Below are 19611 nucleotides of genomic sequence, written 5' to 3'. Positions count from 1 at the left end.
TGAGCTGTGAAACATCCTCTACCTGAATATCACAAGGCAAAGGAAACCCTTCATAACCGTTTGCTGTCAGTCCACCTCTCCTGCTCTCACTTCTGTTCAGCAATGCAACAGTGCTAATTGGTGCACATTCACAAATGCCTTGCTCTGCGACGCAACCAACCTTCGTTTGTGCAGTCCATTCTTGCTCGAAAAGCTGTGAATAGTTGGCGAGACATCATGGCTAGTCATGAAAAGCAGAGTTTGCGCTTCACCCTGTGTCTTCTTGTGTCATTACTAACCAGTCTTTTGTTACACCTTAAGCAGCGCGTCTAGCTGTGATGCCCATTCCTTTTGTTTCTTTGAGTAAAACGTAGCGCAAGACAACTCTGAATTGCACTTCTATCTTTCATACTTCACGGGATCAGTATTGCAGATTGATAGTGACAACAAATCAGGAGACGTTTAGTTAAATTCTGAAGCAGCCGCTTGGATGGGATGGAGATAGTAAGTTCGTACTTGCAGCGAGTTGGCACAATTCCAGTTTAAAACCTCACAAGAGCCACAGCAACCATCACCAAAAGACAATAACCCAATCAGTAATTGCTAAAGAACTTAATACTTGTTATTTCAATTTTATTCACTTGAGCTACTTAAAACACTCACAAGACTAGGATTTCACAATGTATCACAATGTCGGCATGATATCCAAAACCAGTGCGCACGTAAAAGGTGGCGCTAATCCACAGAAAAGAGCACGAACCGCCGACCAAACGCGCACGATAGGAACATGCCGAACAATCAGTTTTATTCGTTGTTTGAAAGGCTTGTGATAATGTGCGTCACAGGGCAGGCACCTTTCCGGACGCTAGCTTCAGTGCACACCCCGCCGTCAGCGCAAGCGTGCCGACAGTTGCCATCCACAGCCAGGTCCGCATGATGCCGCCGTGCTTGTACCACTCGTACTTGACCACTCTTACTGAGGGGTCATCTTCAAAGGCCTCCACAATTTCTCTCGCACACCCAAAGTTGCCCACGGCGACTAGGAGGCAGTTGCGTGAAAGGCAGCGCATGTCGACGACGCCGCAGCGTGCCAGCACAGCCCGCACCTGTGCCTGGGCCGGTGAGCGGATACAAAGCCACGGGGGTCTCGTCTCGGCAGTCCGGTCGGCGGTGCCCAGGCTGAGGTGGTGGTACTGGGCACGGATCAAGTTCACCCGATTCGCAAAGCGCCGCACAGCATTTTGGTGGCTCTGCCAGGACAGAGCACGGGCTGGTGTCGGACACTGGATGGAGGAGCGAGGGTTGAAAAAAGTGGCAGCAGTTACCCCAAAATGAAGTATTGACAGTGAGAGCGAAGTATCAAACTATTACGCCAACTAAGGCTTGTAGTCTTACGGGCAGTATAAACAGCTGCAAACGTTCGCTTACAAATTAAACATGCATTGTGTCAAATGCCAAAAGACACACACGATGACCACGACCACTCGTCAAGTGGTTTTTGCACCATGCAACTACACAATAAGATTAATATGTCCTGTATTCGATTCCCAGGTCAACGTTAAGCCGAGAATTTCCTTTGCTTTGCTAGACTGGACTTTCTTGGCTGATGACTAGTGAGAAATGGCATTCGGTGAGACTGCACAACACCAGCAAGACTCTACAATATTCTTTCGCGTAAAAGAAAGGGTGACACCATACCCGTTGAGCAACTATGTGGGCCAATTTTAGAAAGACGAAGCCCGCTGCATAGGCATCGCAGCCGGCTTCATGAGCTCGTAGGTCTTTGGGTGCTCCTTCGATGCGCGGTGAGAAGGGTACTACCGCGTTGCTCAGAGCCTCATGCAGAGAGAACAGGTTTGCACCCGACACCAATTCCTTCAGCCATGGAACACCCTGCACATCAAAGACACGTGGCGACATCAGGGCTGGTTGCGTTGTTACACAGACAAAGAGGAACGCAAGGGTAATGTAACCACCTTCAGAACCACCAAACCAGCTACTGTACAAATATTCTTGAGACTATCAATGTAAAAGAAAGAAAGGCGAGACAGACACAGGGGTATGTTTTTTCGTGCTGCTTATTCGTGTTGCGTTTTTCGTGCTGCAAACCATCCCTCTAAAGTATTTTACAGGCACATCCATGACTTTTTGTCTCAAGCTGTCAATGCTTTTGACCATGGATTGCACATTATGATGGCAAATACTGAAACTTTATAACAGTTGGACAATATCCTGTGCAGAACCTTCACTAAGGGCATTAAAAAGTGCACATGTAAACATCCACAGATGACAGTTGCAACCGAAAGTAATACACTGCTATCACTAGAATCCTTATCTGCACTAGCTATTATTATGCAGTGCCGAAATAAGCTATGACTTGATTACATTATTGTGGCCCAGTTTTCTTTGATGCCTGCATAAGGTGGGCTGCGAGTCCCCCAGTGCATTTCTGATGTATTGTTGTGGAGGGCAGTGTTCTTCAAATGTGTCAGGCCACATGTCTAGTGCAGAGTGGTTCTGCTAAGGAAAACAAAAATTAGTTTGGGAGCTTTTTTATTTTCTCATTTCTCGATTACCGACACCTGCAACAGTACAGCCTTTGCCGGCTGGTTGCTGATGATTTGTTTTTGAAAGACCATCTGATAGGCAACCACCTTCTTCTCTTTGTTTATATTGGCCCAGCGCTGACATTCCTGCTTCGCTCTCCATCTTTAGCGCCATGACTTTTTTTGTTGCTTGCAGCAGTGCACTTTATCAACTCTGATTTAAGAAGTATTGACATATATTTTAGCTAAGTACTTCTGTCCACTGCGTCCTCAACAATACGCAGTAGAGATCCATTGGTATGTTTCTTTAGGGAATAACAAGAAAAACGCACCGTCCGGGAAAGCATAACGTTCGATAACGCATGCACAGATGAGAACAGCAGCACTAGAGAAAGCTACTCTTCTGTAGTGCTGCTGTTCTCATCTGTGCATGCATTATCGAATGTTATGCTTTCCCGGACGGTGCGTTTTTCTTGTTATTCCCTAAAGAAAAATACCCATGGATGTCTACTGCGTATTGTTGAGGACGCAGTGGACAGTACACTTAGCCATAATATATGTCAATACTTCTTAAATCAGAGTTGATAAAGTGCAATGCTGCAAGCGACAAAAAAAGTCATGGAGCTAAAGATGTCTCGCGTTTCCGTGGACACTTGAGAGGGAGAGATAGAAGCAAGTATAAAACATACACTGATTCACGCGCGCGCATGCCGTGACGGATCCATTTCGCGCAATAATCTGCGGATGCGGTGCCAAAAGGTCAAGCGCGCGCTTGTACCGTCGTCGTAATCTCTTTGCTTCGACCTTTGAACTCACCCAACTTTCGGCACAGGACACTTGTTGATCACGGAAGACTCACCTGTTGCCGAAGCTGCAGCGACATGTGCTTAGTATCGTACACCACCGGGAACACGGAGTTCAATCCCGCTTTGAGTCTGGCGTACGACTTCGGCAGGGGCTCGCAGAACTGGTGGTACAGTAGCAGCAGGTCGAGTAGCATGTTGTGGCCCACCACGGGCTTGCCGCTCGCCGCCAGCACCTCGAAACAGCGGCTGAAACCCACCATGGCGCAGCGCAACTCCGTTTCCGTGGGCGCCCGGCCTTCGGCGGCGATGCGTTGCGGTTCGCAGTCCTCGGACAGCGTCAGCTTCAGCCCACCGCGACATACGTGAACCTCGACGCCGGGGAAACGTGTCTTCAGAATAGTCATGACAAGCGCGACACTCAGGCCTTCGGGCGGCGTCACGGTCAACGAATCGTCGCCGTCCGATTTTGTTCGGTCGTTGTTGTTCAACCAGTGGCGCACGCAGTCGTAAATTTTAGTCAGGCACGGTTTCTCAAAGTACCGCTCGTTCATAATGTACAGGTCGGCGGCTCTCTGGCGTGCCCTGTCCGCGTAAGGGACGCCCTTGTAGAAGCACTTGTTGAAGTCGAAGCCATTCTGGCAAAGAAACTCCACCGAAGAGGCTTGAACGCAGAACTGAGGGTCCACGTTGCCGAAGGAGCGCGGACAGAGGTAGATGTTGAACGCGTTCGCCCTATAAATATTTTCCTCCGGCACAGAGGTGAACGTGCAAAGTCCCAGCTGACACACGTAGAAAGAAGCGACGGTCTGGCGCAGCTTGGCGTAGCGCTCCTCGATGCTGTCAAACAGGCTGGGCATTGCGTCCGGTCCCTGAACGAGACCCGTGAATTCCGTGTCTATGGCGACAAACGCGGCTTTTTCGATAGCGGCCTCGATTTCAGGAGCGAGACGCTCGAAGTTGCAAATGGTCACCTCCGTCATGTTGATGCTTTAACTTTGCTGGGCGTCTAATCTCGCTTTTCGATCGTAGTGCGTCGTTGCAGCGCAGACATTTGACCTAATGCGTTGCGAGGCGGATGCTTCGCAAGCGAAATTTATCGGTGGATATAATTTGCGCGTTCCTTACCAGTACATCGCATGTGCGTTACTTTGAAACGCGCACGCTTTGGGCACTGCGCACACGTGACCTCGCGCATGGGCGCTGACATGTTGGTTTTCGGGCGACATCTCCAGAGGATTTTCGCAAGAAACGAATCAGCGGAACTTGTAGAGGAGGTTGTCTCTAGAGGCGGAGTCGTTGCATTGAGGGTAATGAGTGCCGAAACCTTGAAGCGAGTGACTCACAAGATCAAAACTTCCGCCGGCGGACGCCCAAAATCGAGAGGTGCATGAAGGTGGGGGAGCGCACCAATCGATTGTTTGAGCCGAGTGGTGCGGGGAAAGATAACGGTAAGACCTACTAATCGTTTTAGAAACAGATAGTTCCAAGCGCTGCCGCTATAACGGATTCTGGATGCTTCGTTGGAGCGCTACTGGTCAACCAAAAAGTTTACGCAGGTGAATTAGGTTGTATTGCAGCGCTCGAAAGCGCGTAGAGTGCTTTGCAGTTTGTAAGACTAGCGGGTAAATATAGAACTATAAAATAAGTCCGCGCTGCATTATATTTGTGTGAATAATAATTGGGAAGGAGCGTGAGAACAGTAGCACTCGTTCCTTGGGGAGCATTTTTATGCGAGGCGGTGGTTGCGGCGACGGCGGAGTCTTGAACGAGGAGGTTTCTGTGGAAAGCGTAGCCAATGCCCGTCGGCAAGTGGCCGTGGCAGTGATGAGGAGGAGGACAAGGGAGGAGAGTCCGTCGTCTTTCTCCTCGAGTGCGCGCTGTTGTGTATGTTTTCTTTTTCCTCGTTTTTCTGCTCGTGTGCGTGCGTGCGTCCGCGGCTAGCGTCGCGGTGGTTTGTGCGACCGCTGCTGCTGCCGTAGCCAGCGCTCGCTGGGCCAGCTACCACCGACCGCTGCTCCGACGTCGTGAGTCGTTGAAGCGAGCGGCGCGCTTCCAGCGTGGTGCGAGCGTAGGAGCTTCGCTCACGAACGAGATGCGCAGCGCCGTTGGCTGAAGCGCACCCAGCAGCGCTCGTCGTCGCGTCAGCGCCGTGCCTGGGTCAACGTTGAGCCAGCCGATCGAGCGACGACTCCAGCAGCAGTGTGCACGCCAGAGGAGCGGGCAAACATGCCGACCCTGCGGGACAAACTGGCCGACTTCCTGCGGCAGTTGTCGACGGGCACGGAGCGGGCGGGCGCCGATCCCAAAGCCGAGTGCCCGTCGCCCACGTCGGCGACGGCCACATTCATGCAGCGTTATCTGAACGGGTGAGTGTTGTGTGAATGGACTCGCGTGGCGTGTACGTGTGTAAACAAAAAGAAACTGGAGCGTTGTGTTGTTGCTGGAAACCTGTCTCTCGGTCGCGCCCGCGGGTGAAGACGGCGACCGCAATACATGCGATCCCTTTGCCGATCGCGCACTTTTCGGCGGGGCGCGTTGATTTGTTGTCGCTTGCGGGCGGCTCGTGAGCTTGAGGGGCTTAAAAGGCGCTGATGGTGAGACGTCAGTGTGCGGCGCGCGCGCCGGGGTCGAAAACCTCTCCCGCGCCGCGCGGTGTTTAGTGGTTGTTCCCATTATCTGACATATAACGGCGCCTCCTCGAAATAGCCGCTTTGTGCGGACACACTACAGGGCGTACCGCGCGCAACGGAGAATAGACGGCCGTTCCTTTCTCTACGACGCAACCTTTTTTTCTATTCAATTTTATCGCTACCGATTCTCTGGGCGAAGTGCGAAGGGATTCCAAAGTGCAGCTAGTTTCTCAAGGAAGCGATCGGTATTCCGTGCCGTGCGCGTTAAACGCGGACACCGTTAAAAGAGCGACGTTTCGGTCGTCGGTGCAATCGCTCTCGCGAAATAAAGGGACGTGACGCAACTGCCAACGCGAGCGAATGAATGGACACGCTGTGCGAGCGAGGACACGCGCTGCATTTTAGAAAAGCGCGCTGCGAAATGGCTTATTCTTTTCGTTTCTTTTGAACTTGACGACTGCGCATCTAGGTTGTGAAATACTTACGTACTGCGCCAGCCTTCTAACGGCTTGACGTGTAGTGCCGTTCTCTTGAATATATTAAGCGTTGTAAAATGTCACGAGCCTCGCACACGCTTGTATTTAAACGCTCATAGCCTAGTTTGCGGTTTCTGCGTGCGTAATGGGGTATATGCGCCCTGAACATAAAGTGAAGTGTGAACAAGTCGCGATGAGTTGCAACGGCATGTTTATGAGTATTGGTATGTATACACCCGAATTTGTGGCTTGGGTGAGACCTCCACAATCATTTTGGGATGCGCGGCATCATTTGGAACTGCAGGCTGCACTTCAATGCCGCGTCAAATAGAGAAATGACCGTGCTTATTTGTCCTAACGCACTCCTGCAAAACATAGCTTGTTGGACAGACAGTTGACGAATTGGTTGACATACACTTTTCTTGCAGTGCGAAAGGGGTGTAGGCACACAAGATAGAAGTACACAGGATGTGTGCCAACTACAAGTGACATTTTCTTTCTTTTTTTTTCTTTTTTTTTTAACGGAAATACAGGTGGCAAATCTGTGTATGCATACACTCAATCCAAGGCATTTTCCTGCAAATCTGTTGCCGACTCGCCAAGGGAAAATAGAAGGGGCCGATTCTAAAGCACTCTACATAAGGAAAAACTCCCGATAATAAAATATCACTCCCTTCTATTTCCTTTCTTGAGCATGGAATAGATTCGCTGGAAAATGACATTGAATGTATGCATCGAGGTATTTATATTCCCTCTGTGCTTCTTTTTCATGTGCCTATAAACCTTTTGCACTACAAGCAAGACGAATTTTACATACATATAGCTTGATATAACATTTAGGATATCCTCAAGTTTATTCAGATGATGGGTAGTACTGACAAAAAATGACATTTAGAGCACATTGTATTTACAGTAGTCTTTTATTTACCAATAAGCATGAGCATGCAGTGCTCAAGATTCATGTAGTCAGGCATCTGTTTGTATTAACACACAATTTGCCCTATTTTTAAAATGAAATATGTCATGAAATGTGCACAGCCATTTTTCCTGTCAGCAGTCTATTTGTAGTGATGTGCAGTTGTATTTTCAACCATGCAATTTTTTAAGCCAGTTTTTCAACATTCAAAAGAAAAAAAAAAAGAAAAAATATCCAAGTGAATGCATTATATCCATTAGTTCACTTATTCGAATATTCATTGCCTCAGAGATTGCATGGCATTGAACATGTAGGAAAAAAAATAATTGGAGCCTTTTATGCTAGCTTTATCTACAAGCTGTTTTCTATACATATTTTAATGCATGCATGTAAAGCATATGAAGCTGTGTATTTTATCTGGCTCCTGATAGACTACAATTTAGGTAAAGTTTCTCCAGACAGTGTAACATTCATGTTAACTTTGTGGCTCGCTATCATCCTTGGTGCTTTAGTCGGCCCTTTGCTTGTATGATAAGCATGTTTCTTCTGATATGATTCCTAGTGATGCCTCTTTCGTGGATGAACATCATGTTCACATTTTCATTGCACATGTACTCCTTGCCATATTCTCACATAGCAATAAGTTTGCTGCAGAACCTGGAGTCATTATGAATTGGTGAAAATTGTACAATACAGATTTTTAAGGCTCACTTAACAATAAATTGTTGCTTTACTCTGGTCATGAAAAATACGAATTAACGATTTCCCTACTATGGTGCAAATAGGTGTTCTTTGTATGTTATGGCAGATGTTTTCTTTCTTTTTTTTTCTGAAGAAACTACGGCACTCAATATTTAATGTAATACATAAACAGAAAACAAAATGAATGCACTTTTCACGCATAAAAGTTTTATTAACGAGGTGTATGTCATAAAAAAGATATAAATTGCTAAAATCAAGATTGTGTGATAAAATTGAACAAAGTTTGTAAAGACACGTACGTTTGATATATCTACTAAGAAAAAAAAAATGTTACGAAAATTATGAGATATACAAAATGTATTGCCGTCTATTAGGCACTATCTCTGAAAAAAAAAATTATTGAACACGTATTTCGCTACAAAAATTTAACTGCAAGCACTACAGTTGGGCGTGCCGGGCTGCGGCCGCCGATGTTCCGGGCTGGTTTGCGTCGTCGTCGCTTTCAGAACAGTCCGACGAAAAGTCAGCGTCCTCGGACTCGCTGCTATTCGATGTATCGATAAGATAATCCGCAGAGGGCAGCGCAATGGCGACATCTGCAATCTCCCGAAGCGCGCGCGCCGTTTCCGGAGCGGGACATTTTTGAGTTCTGCTTTGACGATCGTGAAACTTCGCAACGCGTTTAAAAATCTCCGCTTGGCGGCTAAAAAGCGAACTGCTTAGAAAACAAAAGTATAGTTTATCCTATTTCACATCCGATGGCGCAGTGTGTCCGTGAGCGGCGCGAAAGGTCTCGAAAGCGGCGTTTCTAACCATAGATAGCGGGCGGCCATGTTTTCGTTCTCCTCTGACGATCGCGAAACTTCGGAGCGCGTTTAAGAATCACCGCCTCGCGGGAAAAAAAGCGAACTGCTTAGAAAACTAAAATATAGTTCTCCTCCTTCACGTCCGATAGCGCAGTACGTCCGTGAGCGGCGCGGAAGGTCTCGAAAGCGGCGTTTCAAACCATCGATAGAGGGCTAATCATGCCCAATGGGCGCGGTACGGAAAGAGTTGAAGGATACTAACGAAAGAAGAAAAAAAAATTAATAATTGAACATGAATTACTACATTATATCAGCCATGTTTTGTCGTTAAAAAGTGACGAAACATGGCTGACATAATGTAGGAATTCTTGCTCGTTCCTATTCCTCTGTCATCATTCACTTCTCACAATCAGCTGATGTTGGTAATGACATAGGTGGAGCACTGCTTAAGTCTATGACAAAGTGTGAACTATTGCAGTCAGGTGGCTACAGTTCCAATTGCAAATTTAAAATTTTGACAGTGGGCTGATGGTTGAAGGCTAGTGCCAGAAACTAATTTAGCCGTTTATTATGATGTTGGGACTCGGGGTAGCGTTTAGGCCGGTGATCATTCAGCCAAAGGGATGAGTACGTCCGGGAGTAAGAGCGAGAGAAAAAAGGGTTTATTGTACATATTTACAGTGGCTCCAAATATGGAAGCCCACTCCATGGGGGAGCACTTTGAAAGTCTCAGCTCACTACATGTCTGAGCACATATCAGAACACGTCAGGACGCACCACTGTACCCAGGGTGTCCGCTTATAAAGCAGTCGTCTTCCCTAGTTGACATGACTAGGGAATCTGATAACCTTGGTGTGGCCAGTCAGAAGGGTCGTATTGTTCACAGAGCTCCGCCTCTAATGTTGTACTCTTGGAAGCAAGGAAGAGGCAATCAGAAAACAGGGGATTCACACTCCTTCCACGAAAGTCGGCGACTTGGTTTCTTGCTCTCTGTAATGGCCATCTTGCCAGGGTCGGGAGAGTGACCTTTGTGCTGGTCCCCACTTCTACGAAGGATGGCGGTTGGGGTCGCTTTGTGAGCTTCTTTGTCATCGCGTCCCAGCCGGTGTCGGGCCACGTCGCCAGTTAGGCGGCCGCTGATGAAGGGGGTGGCATCGGGGGAAGCACCCAAAGGATGCGCACTGCTGATTTGGGGCGCTTGTTTGCCCATCACTGTTGGTGTCGGGCACTGTCGCATCTGGGCGACGCTGATGAAAGGGCCTGCCTCAATGGAAACAACCTAAGAATGTGCCCGTCCGATTCGGGATGCAACAATGAATAATGACTAGTTAACTTCATAAATGTTGCACGTAACACCATGGAGAGCTCAATGTTAAATTGTAACTTCATCCAGAGGATTTTCAATAACAAAGTCATTTTGCTCTGTCCTGTAAGCAGAGAATGTTACCATAAGAGATTGGCATTTGACGTATTAAATGCCAGCAAAGAGCTTTACTTACATAAAATTGCGGAGAAATCCATGCTGAAGAACACAACAAACTTATTTTCAATGTTTCGGCTTGGTGCTTTAATGAACTAAACATTTTGAAAATTGTCCGACTAGGACTGTGTAAGTCTGAGCTGTTGAATTCTTTCATTGGGCTTCATTGCCTCCCCTATATCACATATATAAACAAAAATGTAATGTAATGCTTCTCTGGAAGTGCAATTTTTTTTTTTGCAGGCAGTCAGACTGGCTGAAATTACTTTTGTGCTATGTGTTATTGCTCAGCACATCTGTCCAGATTCAAATGGCAGTGAGTTTGAGCCTGACATTTTCCCAAGTTAACAGATAGTATTGCATTCTGAAAAAAAAAGGGGGGGGGGGGATATATTTATATATATAATAAAAAGATATAAAAACTGTTTACAGATTAAACTACTGTAGAGGGAACTTAGAGCAACTGACAAAGCCACCTGGATGTCATATCTCAAGCTATCCAGCAATTATGTTCTGTATGAGTACTACGTGCTGTGTTATAAAATATTGAATTGTCCACAGTGAGTCCAAAGCTTTGAACTTCACAGACGTGCCTTGCGTTTCAACTTTGAAGGTTTATCAGGCTGTCTACCGAAATTCAAGTAATTATGCAATAGCATAGTTCCATCTAGTCTTGTTTTATGCATCTGGGCATAAAATTGGTTCTACAGCATTTACTGTACAATTCTTTTTTTTTCTCTCTCTCTTGCTGTTTAATCTGCAAAAGAAATGGGCTGTCCAGTTCCACACGCAAGCAACACGGTTGTTGTGGGCAGGCATGATTCTAGTGGCATTCTGAAAACAAATATCAGTAAATGTGAAATTTCTCCTGCACTTTGTGAAAGCACAGACCTCTTTGGAAATGCCGGAAATTCACTGCACTGGAAATTGAATGAGAAGGAAGAGGGAAGTGGTTATTCTGGCCATCTGTCACTACATTCAACACATGTACAGAGTAGAAAAAGCAAAAAAAAAGCAAAAAAAAGGAAAGAAAGTGCAGCTTTGCTGTGGCAGCTGCAAGTGCGGCAGCTGTCGCAGCTGTGGGCTTGCCGGCTCGACAGTTGTGAGCAATTGCTGGACATGCAACCTTTGCATGTCACACACACTTTGAATCTTTGGTTATTTTCTTTGTTGAAATTGCAGCAACAATGCACAGTAGCGTTCTAGCTTAGGTCATGTGTGATTACAGAACCTAACGTTACTGCACAGAGTTTAAAAGTTACTTGGTAAGTCCTTGGTTTGCTTTGTGTTGTGTATTCTGTCACGGTCTCCCCCCAACTCTACCCCAAAAATTGGAGTAAAGCAGTATCAGTTTTCCTTCTTTTTAATGGGACATTTTTGGAGGCGTTCTTCCAGGCTAAAAAACACATATTTTACTTGCCTTATTCGTGTTGCCTGCTTTGCATATCTGATAAATGCACTGCAGTGTAAAGTTGTTCCTTCGGAACCTTCTTAATAGATGGCGATGCTAGTCTCCAATAAAAAAGTATTGAAAGTTTCCGCATAAGTGATGTTGTCAGGCGATTACAGACAGCTCGCCGCTAATTCACCCATCGGATGGCGAGCCCGCAGCTACATCCTGACCACAAAGGGCTGGCATCGTATTGCGCTCCCAAGGTCACACATGAGGCGTGGAAACAATGGGTGCCACTTGACTCCTTAAGCAACGCCTTCTCCTATAGTGTTGCTATCCAGTACGCGGTCCAGAAAGAAAGTGGGGGGAGAGAAACAGTTTGTTGCTTGGAGAGGTTTAGAGGAGTATAGACGTGGCACTTTAATGTGAAGCATTCCTCTCCGAATGCAGTCACTTTTGTGTGGGCGGATGGGGTATCTTGCTGTTTTGGTGGGCCGATCCCTGTAATAGTGCAGCCTATCTCGCCATTTTCGTTGGCCAATCGTAGTGATAGTGCAGCCTAAAATTATGTACCATCGAGGTGACTGGGTATCTGTGCTGGGTTTTAGATTGCTTGCCATTACAAACATTCTGTCTTACCCTTTATAAATGTAAACACTACAGCATATACTCTCTACATAACCGTTCTGTATGCAACAGTTACCATTATTCAATGCTTCTATTATGTAGATGTCAACTACAGTGCTAAACTACAATCAACTACAGTCAACTACAGCGTTAAATGGAAGTTGAAACCGTCTGAACTGTATAAAAGTAATGGAAAGTCTCAGGGCACCCTAAATAACTTATAGTGCTGGTTTCCATGAATGAGTTCCGAAAGGCTTATGTACTCGTGAGGTGGATGCGTTCATGATATTGTCATGCGTTGGCCCGCTTTGTTCCCGAGATGACTGTGACTAACACATGCCAGAAGAAATGCATGGAGCACTCCTGTTTATCTTATAAGCAACGTTTTCATACCCTGCCTCATTGCTTCATGGTGTCTGCAAATTTGGCTCTGCATGACAATGTCACCATGATGTGTGGATGGTGCCAAATCTGGTGTAGTGAAATGAGTTTTAGTATCAAATTAAGATATTTTGGAAGTGTTTCCGAACTTTTATAATTGCTCAGTACTACCACTTTTTTACGTGCGATAAACATGTGGGAGAGTTTCTGTAACTGTAAAAGATACTTGTCGGTGTGCCCTTTAACTCTTTCCTTACCATGGCCTCTGTACCTTGGACATGGGCAACCCAATAGTGTTACGCCCAATTTGAAAGCTCCCAGCTCTCTTAAGGACTTGCAGCACCAACTACTATGTAGAGCCTGAGGAGCAAACTTTCAATTTCTGAGTAATTGTTCCTTTGCTTTGTGGAGGTGATCTTTAATGGTCATGCAGAGACAACCTCATAATGTTTCAGGGTTTCGCTTTTGAATAAGAATGGCATCATGACTTCAGGCAGCTGCATGCAGGCACCGGCTGCAGCAGCTCTGTGGCCGTGGCATTTTACTGCCGAGCATGATTTTGTGGGTTTGATTCGCTGCTGCAGCTGCCATATTCCAATGGGGCTGAAAAGCATAAGTACGCTTGTACTGTACTTTGGAGCATGTTAAAGGAACGCATAATGCCGAAATTTATCTAGAGTCATCTATTTCGCATCTTACGGAAATGAAATGTAAAATCGCTCATATACTTCGATTTAGGTACACATTAAAGAACACCGGGGCGTCGAAATTAACCTTGAGTCTCCCCCACGACGGCGTACCTCAATCATATCGTGGTTCTGACGTGTAAAACCCCAGAATTAAATTTTTATTTTGTTTGGCGTGTGTCGTAGCTCTGTATCCCTTTGGTACGTTACGGGGACACTAAAGAAAAAAAAAATTGACCTGCATTAGTGAATAACCTTTCTAAAATACCTAGAAAATTCAGCTCTTTTTTTTGACAAAAGCCAGAAAGGGGCCAGAAGTGTCAGACGAGACTGCCTTGAGGTTCCCATGCTGGCTTGCTGGGTGGGAGTCGTGGATTTTGACGCCTTCTGCTTCGGCCTAGTTAGTCTTTTGTCGGTAAGACTTGACTACGTTGCATTTTAGGAGAGCGAGAGATTGAACTTGGCAAGTTTTGGGAACATGCACTGCCAGCCGCCATGATGAACATATGAGAAAACGCATCAAAAATCCGCATTGTCGCACTGACATGCCGGCAGTGTAGTTTCGGAGCGAAATTCATTGGTGTTACTGCTGCTACATTTGTTCAAAACTGCTGAAAAGGACAAATCCCTGCATCATGCTTCTAAAAAAGCCTCATTTTGGCAATAATTGCTTCATGTCTGCTCCTATGACATCTGCTGGTGGTAACGTTTTTGATAACAAAACCAGAGCTCACGCTCTAGCCTTTGAGGGGTAGCGCATCAGTATTTCTGGTTCTGAACCGCCTCTGCATATTGATTCACAAGTGAGGAATTTCCAAGAAGCAGCGACTTTTCCGAGTAGAGAAGGTCGCCTGTGAGCAACAGCAGCATTGAGTAGATGCGGAGTGAAACTAGGGCGATTCTGATGTTCCTGGAAAAAAGGCAAACTAGAATTTCTGGGATAAAATCAAATCAGGAAAAATAGATCTTAATGAAATACCTGGCTCCAAAAGCTGAGAGGCCTGCTAAAAAAAGTATATTTTTTCCGCTACAAGATCTGCTGCAAAAAGTCATTTGACTGCTCCACCACTGATAATTTGAAAAATGGAAGTTTGGCCTTTATTTTCTCTTCCAGTAATCAATGTTTTGCCATGAAATTAACAAAATTAGACTTTTAAAAGAACGCTTTATCAGTATGAACTGATTTAGCATTTCTTTTGAGTGTCCCTTTTACCCCGTAAATCATTGTTTTGACCGGTGCATTTACACAGTAAACATTGTGTAACAACTCCTTTAAATATGCTTTCCATTGCTTAAGCATATGGAACAGAACCTTATTGGAAGGTTTCTGCGGTAGGTTCTGTTCAGTGTGAATCAATGTGAGCGGCTTTAAAAGTATTTAAGTTTACCCATCCAGGCGAGGCGTTACAGTAAGTAGTAAGCTAATATTTGAATATCGGAGCTGTAAGAATGAGTGCTGAAATCCTCATCAGCAAAGGTGAAAAAAAAAATTAACCGTATTGATGGTCCGCAAAATTGTAACATGAATTTCGGAGTTTTTTGAGGGCATGAATCTTGATATGCTCGAGTTCAACTTTAAAAAGTAATTTAAAAATTTGAAGTGACCCAAATATGCAAAGGTACCATGAAATGTGTTATGTTGCAATGATGTTGTTGAGGTTGCAGTTAGGGTGCGAAATTCATAGCAGTGAGATTTCAGCTTTATATTTCCCTGCCGATAATATTACTTTGTTTTTTATTTCTGTGTAAGATGTGCAAATAGCCTTGGAAGAATACTTCACTCCCATAAACTGATTTTATCTCTCTCTTCATTTTACTCTTTTGAAAACATTGCACTTTCAGCCATTGCTTTCGGACGCTACTTCACAGAAGCTGTCGCATTCACAGCAGAAAGACGTTCACAAGGTCGTCTTTACATTATGCTCACGGCTCAATTGCTGTACGACCTTGTGGTTTGCTTTCATTTGGTCTGGGTTCTAAAGGCGGCTGAAAAGGAAGTACTTGGGCTGCGGCTTCTGTGTGATGGGGGTATTTTGACAGTGATTTGGCTTTTATTTTTTTACTTTTCACTGTTGTGGTGAGCTGTTCTCGGTCATTGGATGTCGCATTCAGAGAGCAGGTTCACGGACAGATGTTTTAGCAATGCAATAAGATTTTTTAAAAGCAAAGCTATCCTAGCCGAGTTGGAAGGGTTTTGATGCTGTGGTGATTGGACTGTGAAGAGGGAGAGGAGGATGTGGAGAGGGGTAGAAATGGAGAGGAGGAAGGCGTGTGTAGGGCGTGGCACCAATTGATTGTTTGGGTCAGTGGTGCGTCATCGTGCTGCAGGCAGATGCACACCTGCTCGCGGTCACGGCAGAAGGGACGCGCCTCAGCGGCATGTGTTACACCAGCGCTCTGGGTTGGCACATTGCATAAGGTTACAGAGATGGCTGCTATGGAGCAACCCTTGAATCAGTGAAGAGTGAAATGTCACATGATGCTGCTTTATCCAAAAGATAAGAAGCCCGATGATGGCGAGAAGCAGTGGAGACATTCAGACAAGAAGCTTTGCTTACTTCAGCAATCATCTTCAATGGTTTCTGCATCATTTCTTAGAAGTCGGGTTCTTGCCTTTGTCACAAGAGAGACCTGCCAACTCAAAATTAATTGGAGGCCATAAAGCATTGCTAGATTTGTTGTCAGAGGCGTAGCGTACATTCAGGCAAATGAGAATAAGGTTGTGACAGATGTCATGCAACTTTGAAAATTGTTGCCCATTTTATAGCTCCATAATTCGACAGCTGTGTGTAGCTTGCAGGTAAATTCAAGGCACCAAGCAAAGAGTCATGGCTGTACTCAGGTTTTTGTTTAATATAGTAATTTCAGTTTGTATTCAAATGCACTGCACCTTTCTAATGAATGGTCTCTCCATTTTCAAATGTTATGTTAGGGAGGATAAGAAAAGAGGTACGCTGGTTAAGAAATTAAACAAGTAACTGGCAACATGGGCAAAATATCCGGCTTCAGCTGTGGATATTGGGCTGTGTCGATCTAATCTTATGATTTTTAATTACATTGAAATTGAATGATGAACGTGTGTCACAGGTGTGCTTCTTGCAAATTCTAATCTTTTTCTATCTTGGGATTTAGAATATAAAAACAGAGTAGTCATCTAAAAACAGTACCACATAGTTGCTCATGGCTCCCGTCAGGTGCAATGAAGTCGGTCAAGGTCGCAGAAGATAAAATTTACAGTCTGACATCTGCAGTACAAATAAGCATTAAGAGATATCCACATTTAACAGAGTTGAATCTGTCAAAAGGAAGTATATCAGTCTACATACTAAATTAATTAGCCACAAAAACCTACTGTTTGCTTCTTGTGTTCTATTTGATCAACTGATTCTTTAAGCCATATACGGTAACCCAAATTGTGGTTCTAGCACTATATGCGGAAGGAAACATTAAAAAAGGTGGTGATGGATGACAATAAAGCTAACAATCTGTTAATCTGGTACAAATAAAAATTTGGGATTTCACTCTCCACTGGTTCGTTGCACTACGGACAGGTGAATAAAAGAACACTTTGTTTGGCTGTTGAGAAATTAATTGGCGGTAATGTTATATCCAGGTTCATGTGATGTACCGATTTTTATGGCATACTATTGTAGACAGATGAAACACAACATGGGATGTCGGCGTGATTTCGGCTTGTACACGTAGTGTGAGTGGTCTTAATTGGATAAGTAGCAGCATGAGATTGTGCGCTCAAGTTATCACTTGTGAAAAGTATTCTACTTCGGAATTTCTTTTTTATGTTTCATTTGTCCATGATACATCATAGTAGAACAACACAGTAATGGGCTTGCACCAGAATGACTACTGCGGTATCCCAAGTTATTTACTCAAGAAAGAGTGATGTCCTTTTTTTTTTGTCTTGGAATGTTTATGTAGAAAACTTCATTACCTTGTGTTCAGTAAGTGATATGCTACGTTAACAAGTGCCAGCATGTGTGTGGGCCTTTACAGACAGATTATGGAAAAAGTTTCCCTTTAAGTGGGCTGCAAGCTTTTTTTTTTATAGATTTATTACGCATGGGGGGGCTAATCTCTTTGCTGTGCCAGCAGTCCATAATGCGGACTGAGCTTTGGCAATCACAGGAGTCTTTTCAATGGTTTTCTGCAAGATTCTTAGTGAAGAAAAGCTTAATTGCCCCATGGTATATTTGCTTGGTAGTTCAGTGCTTTTAATTGTATGGTTGAACCTTTCTGCTGGCTCTGAAAACATTGAGAGAGTCTGTTCTCCAAACTTTTCTCTGACTTTTGTTCTCTTGCATAGGTGGCTTTACATTTGCGTCCCTGAATACACTGCTTTTTATTGAGGGTGTATTACCATATTACTTCTAACATTGCTAATGTTCATTAAGTCATGTTTCACAAATTTTATTAAATTGCTTCGAACGGATTGCCAAATGTGGCCGACACATTAATGAAATAGTTTTTAGTATTTGTGACTGTAAATCAAAACTATCATTTGGATTTGCAAATTGATGTGCTGAATTAAGATTTGTATCTTTCCAGTATGTTAGGTTCTTAATAAAAAAATATCATGTTTTTTGTTGTTTAATTACCGTACTGGCAAATGGCGTGAACAATTTTGCGCACCTGTATGATTTGAAATTTATGCAGTGCACAGTAAAGCAAGAGTGAAAGTTGTAGACTGAAAACTGTTCAACGTTAATATCTTACTGACACCTCAAAAAATAATTAAATTCATAACCTTTTTGTATAAGTAAACACAGAAAGTCTGCCATGGGAGCTTATATTCCTTTAAAAACAGATATTATGGCAGTGTCACTTGTAAAACCAGAGACATTACTACACCAAAGTTGGCATGGTTATTATTGGGCTCCTCACAAAAAAGGAAGTGAGAAATTGGGTAATATAATTGAAAAAGTGCATTCAGCACATCAGAATACATAAATAGCGCAGGTTTGATTGAGATTTATACATGGATGAAGAAAATAGCTCTCAGAGTGGAGTTGTTTCTCAGATGCATCTTAGCCTGAAACCCTATCAACTGGCAGATATGTTTTTTGATAAAAAGGGATACTCTTTAATATAAATAGTGAGGCATACATAAACACAATCGGTAGTCTCGCAATACATCTGTGATAATTCGATAGCTGCAACAGGACTGTTCAGCTTGTAAAAAAAAAAAGGTCAAGTAGTACTATAGATGTGAAGGTTATAATGGCTGTGCTCACCATGATGGCTAGATTGCTCCTCTAAAAGCAGTGCGAAATTAAGTAGCGCTGTACTCAACAGACAGGTGAGCATAGGGCTGCGCATTGCACCGTGCTCAAAAACAAGATCCTCAGATGCACCATTAAGAGGCCAAGTTATTGTTGACTCAATGCCATCAAAATGCAGGACTTCCAGCTCGAGAGGTGGACCAGCTGCTCTGCAGTCAGTGTTACATATAGTTCAAAGGAGCTTAGAAACTCCAATGTCTCTCTTTTTTTTTTTTTTCACTGTATCAAAATGCGGCACCTGGAAGGGTTAACGTGACAAATCGATGCACTCCTTCTTCAGGGAAGGGCTGCCCAAGCAACCGGAGATTGTACACTCCAAATCATGCTATGACCTGCCCAACCGGGACGTCGCGCCCCTCTCCAAGCACATCCTGGCGGCCTACACGGGGCCGTCAGGTGGTCTCACGGGCGTCAACAGGGGGCCCCATCGTGCCCTGACGGTCACCGACCAGGTGGACTTCATCGACGATGATTCCCTCTGTGGCAGCAACGAGAATCTCGCCTCCAGGTGAGCTGAGAATTGTCAAAAGACTCAGTAAAGATCAAAGCTTCCAGGAGCCTTGAAATGCTTGTATTGCACCGAGGGGGGATTCGCAGAGGAAACCGCAACTAGGTTGCCTCAATTGCAATTTTTTGATGTGGCAGACCTATGCTGGCTCATATCCTGAATTGTGGGCCTGTGAAAGCATTCCGCATGCAGTGTTTGTGACAGGTTGTGCCAGCGGAAGGTCGGTTTAGCTGGTGACATTATGACAAGGAGCATCAGTGCTTTGGCCATTAATGGCAATCTAGCGACACATCTCATGGCAAGAACATAGCTGCATGTTAACAGACGTGTATTCAGCAACACACTTCACTCTTATGCGCTGGACTTCAACAAGCACAT

General features: G+C 44.7%; 2 protein-coding genes across 5 annotated transcripts in view; one reads left to right on the top strand and one right to left on the bottom strand.

Moving 5' to 3' along the window:
* Positions 1 to 595: 595 nt before the first annotated feature.
* On the bottom strand, positions 596 to 4862 carry LOC119433901 (pre-piRNA 3'-exonuclease trimmer-like). The gene is made up of 3 exons (XM_037701184.2): positions 3385 to 4862; positions 1678 to 1872; positions 596 to 1262 (listed from the first exon to the last, which is right to left on the bottom strand). Exons 1-3 carry the CDS (start codon positions 4309 to 4311, stop codon positions 819 to 821), a joined length of 1566 nt encoding a protein of 521 aa, XP_037557112.1. The 5' UTR covers positions 4312 to 4862; the 3' UTR covers positions 596 to 818.
* A 256-nt stretch (positions 4863 to 5118) lies between these two features.
* The window catches only part of LOC119433020 (PP2C-like domain-containing protein CG9801), a 42094-nt gene continuing 27601 nt past the window's right edge, over positions 5119 to 19611 (top strand). For all 4 annotated transcript variants that reach the window (XR_007464517.1, XR_007464518.1, XM_049659386.1 and 1 more), the window contains exons 1-2: positions 5119 to 5697; positions 19006 to 19233. Coding sequence is in view for 2 of the 4 variants with exons in the window: in XM_049659386.1 (XP_049515343.1) it covers positions 5558 to 5697; positions 19006 to 19233 (368 nt within the window). In the remaining 2 variants the exon portion in view is untranslated. The remainder of the gene's footprint in view (positions 5698 to 19005; positions 19234 to 19611) is intronic.

The sequence above is a fragment of the Dermacentor silvarum genome, chromosome 11, assembly GCF_013339745.2.
Source record: "Dermacentor silvarum isolate Dsil-2018 chromosome 11, BIME_Dsil_1.4, whole genome shotgun sequence".
Taxonomy (NCBI): Eukaryota; Metazoa; Arthropoda; class Arachnida; order Ixodida; family Ixodidae; genus Dermacentor; species Dermacentor silvarum.
This window is presented reverse-complemented; position numbering and strand designations above follow the sequence as displayed.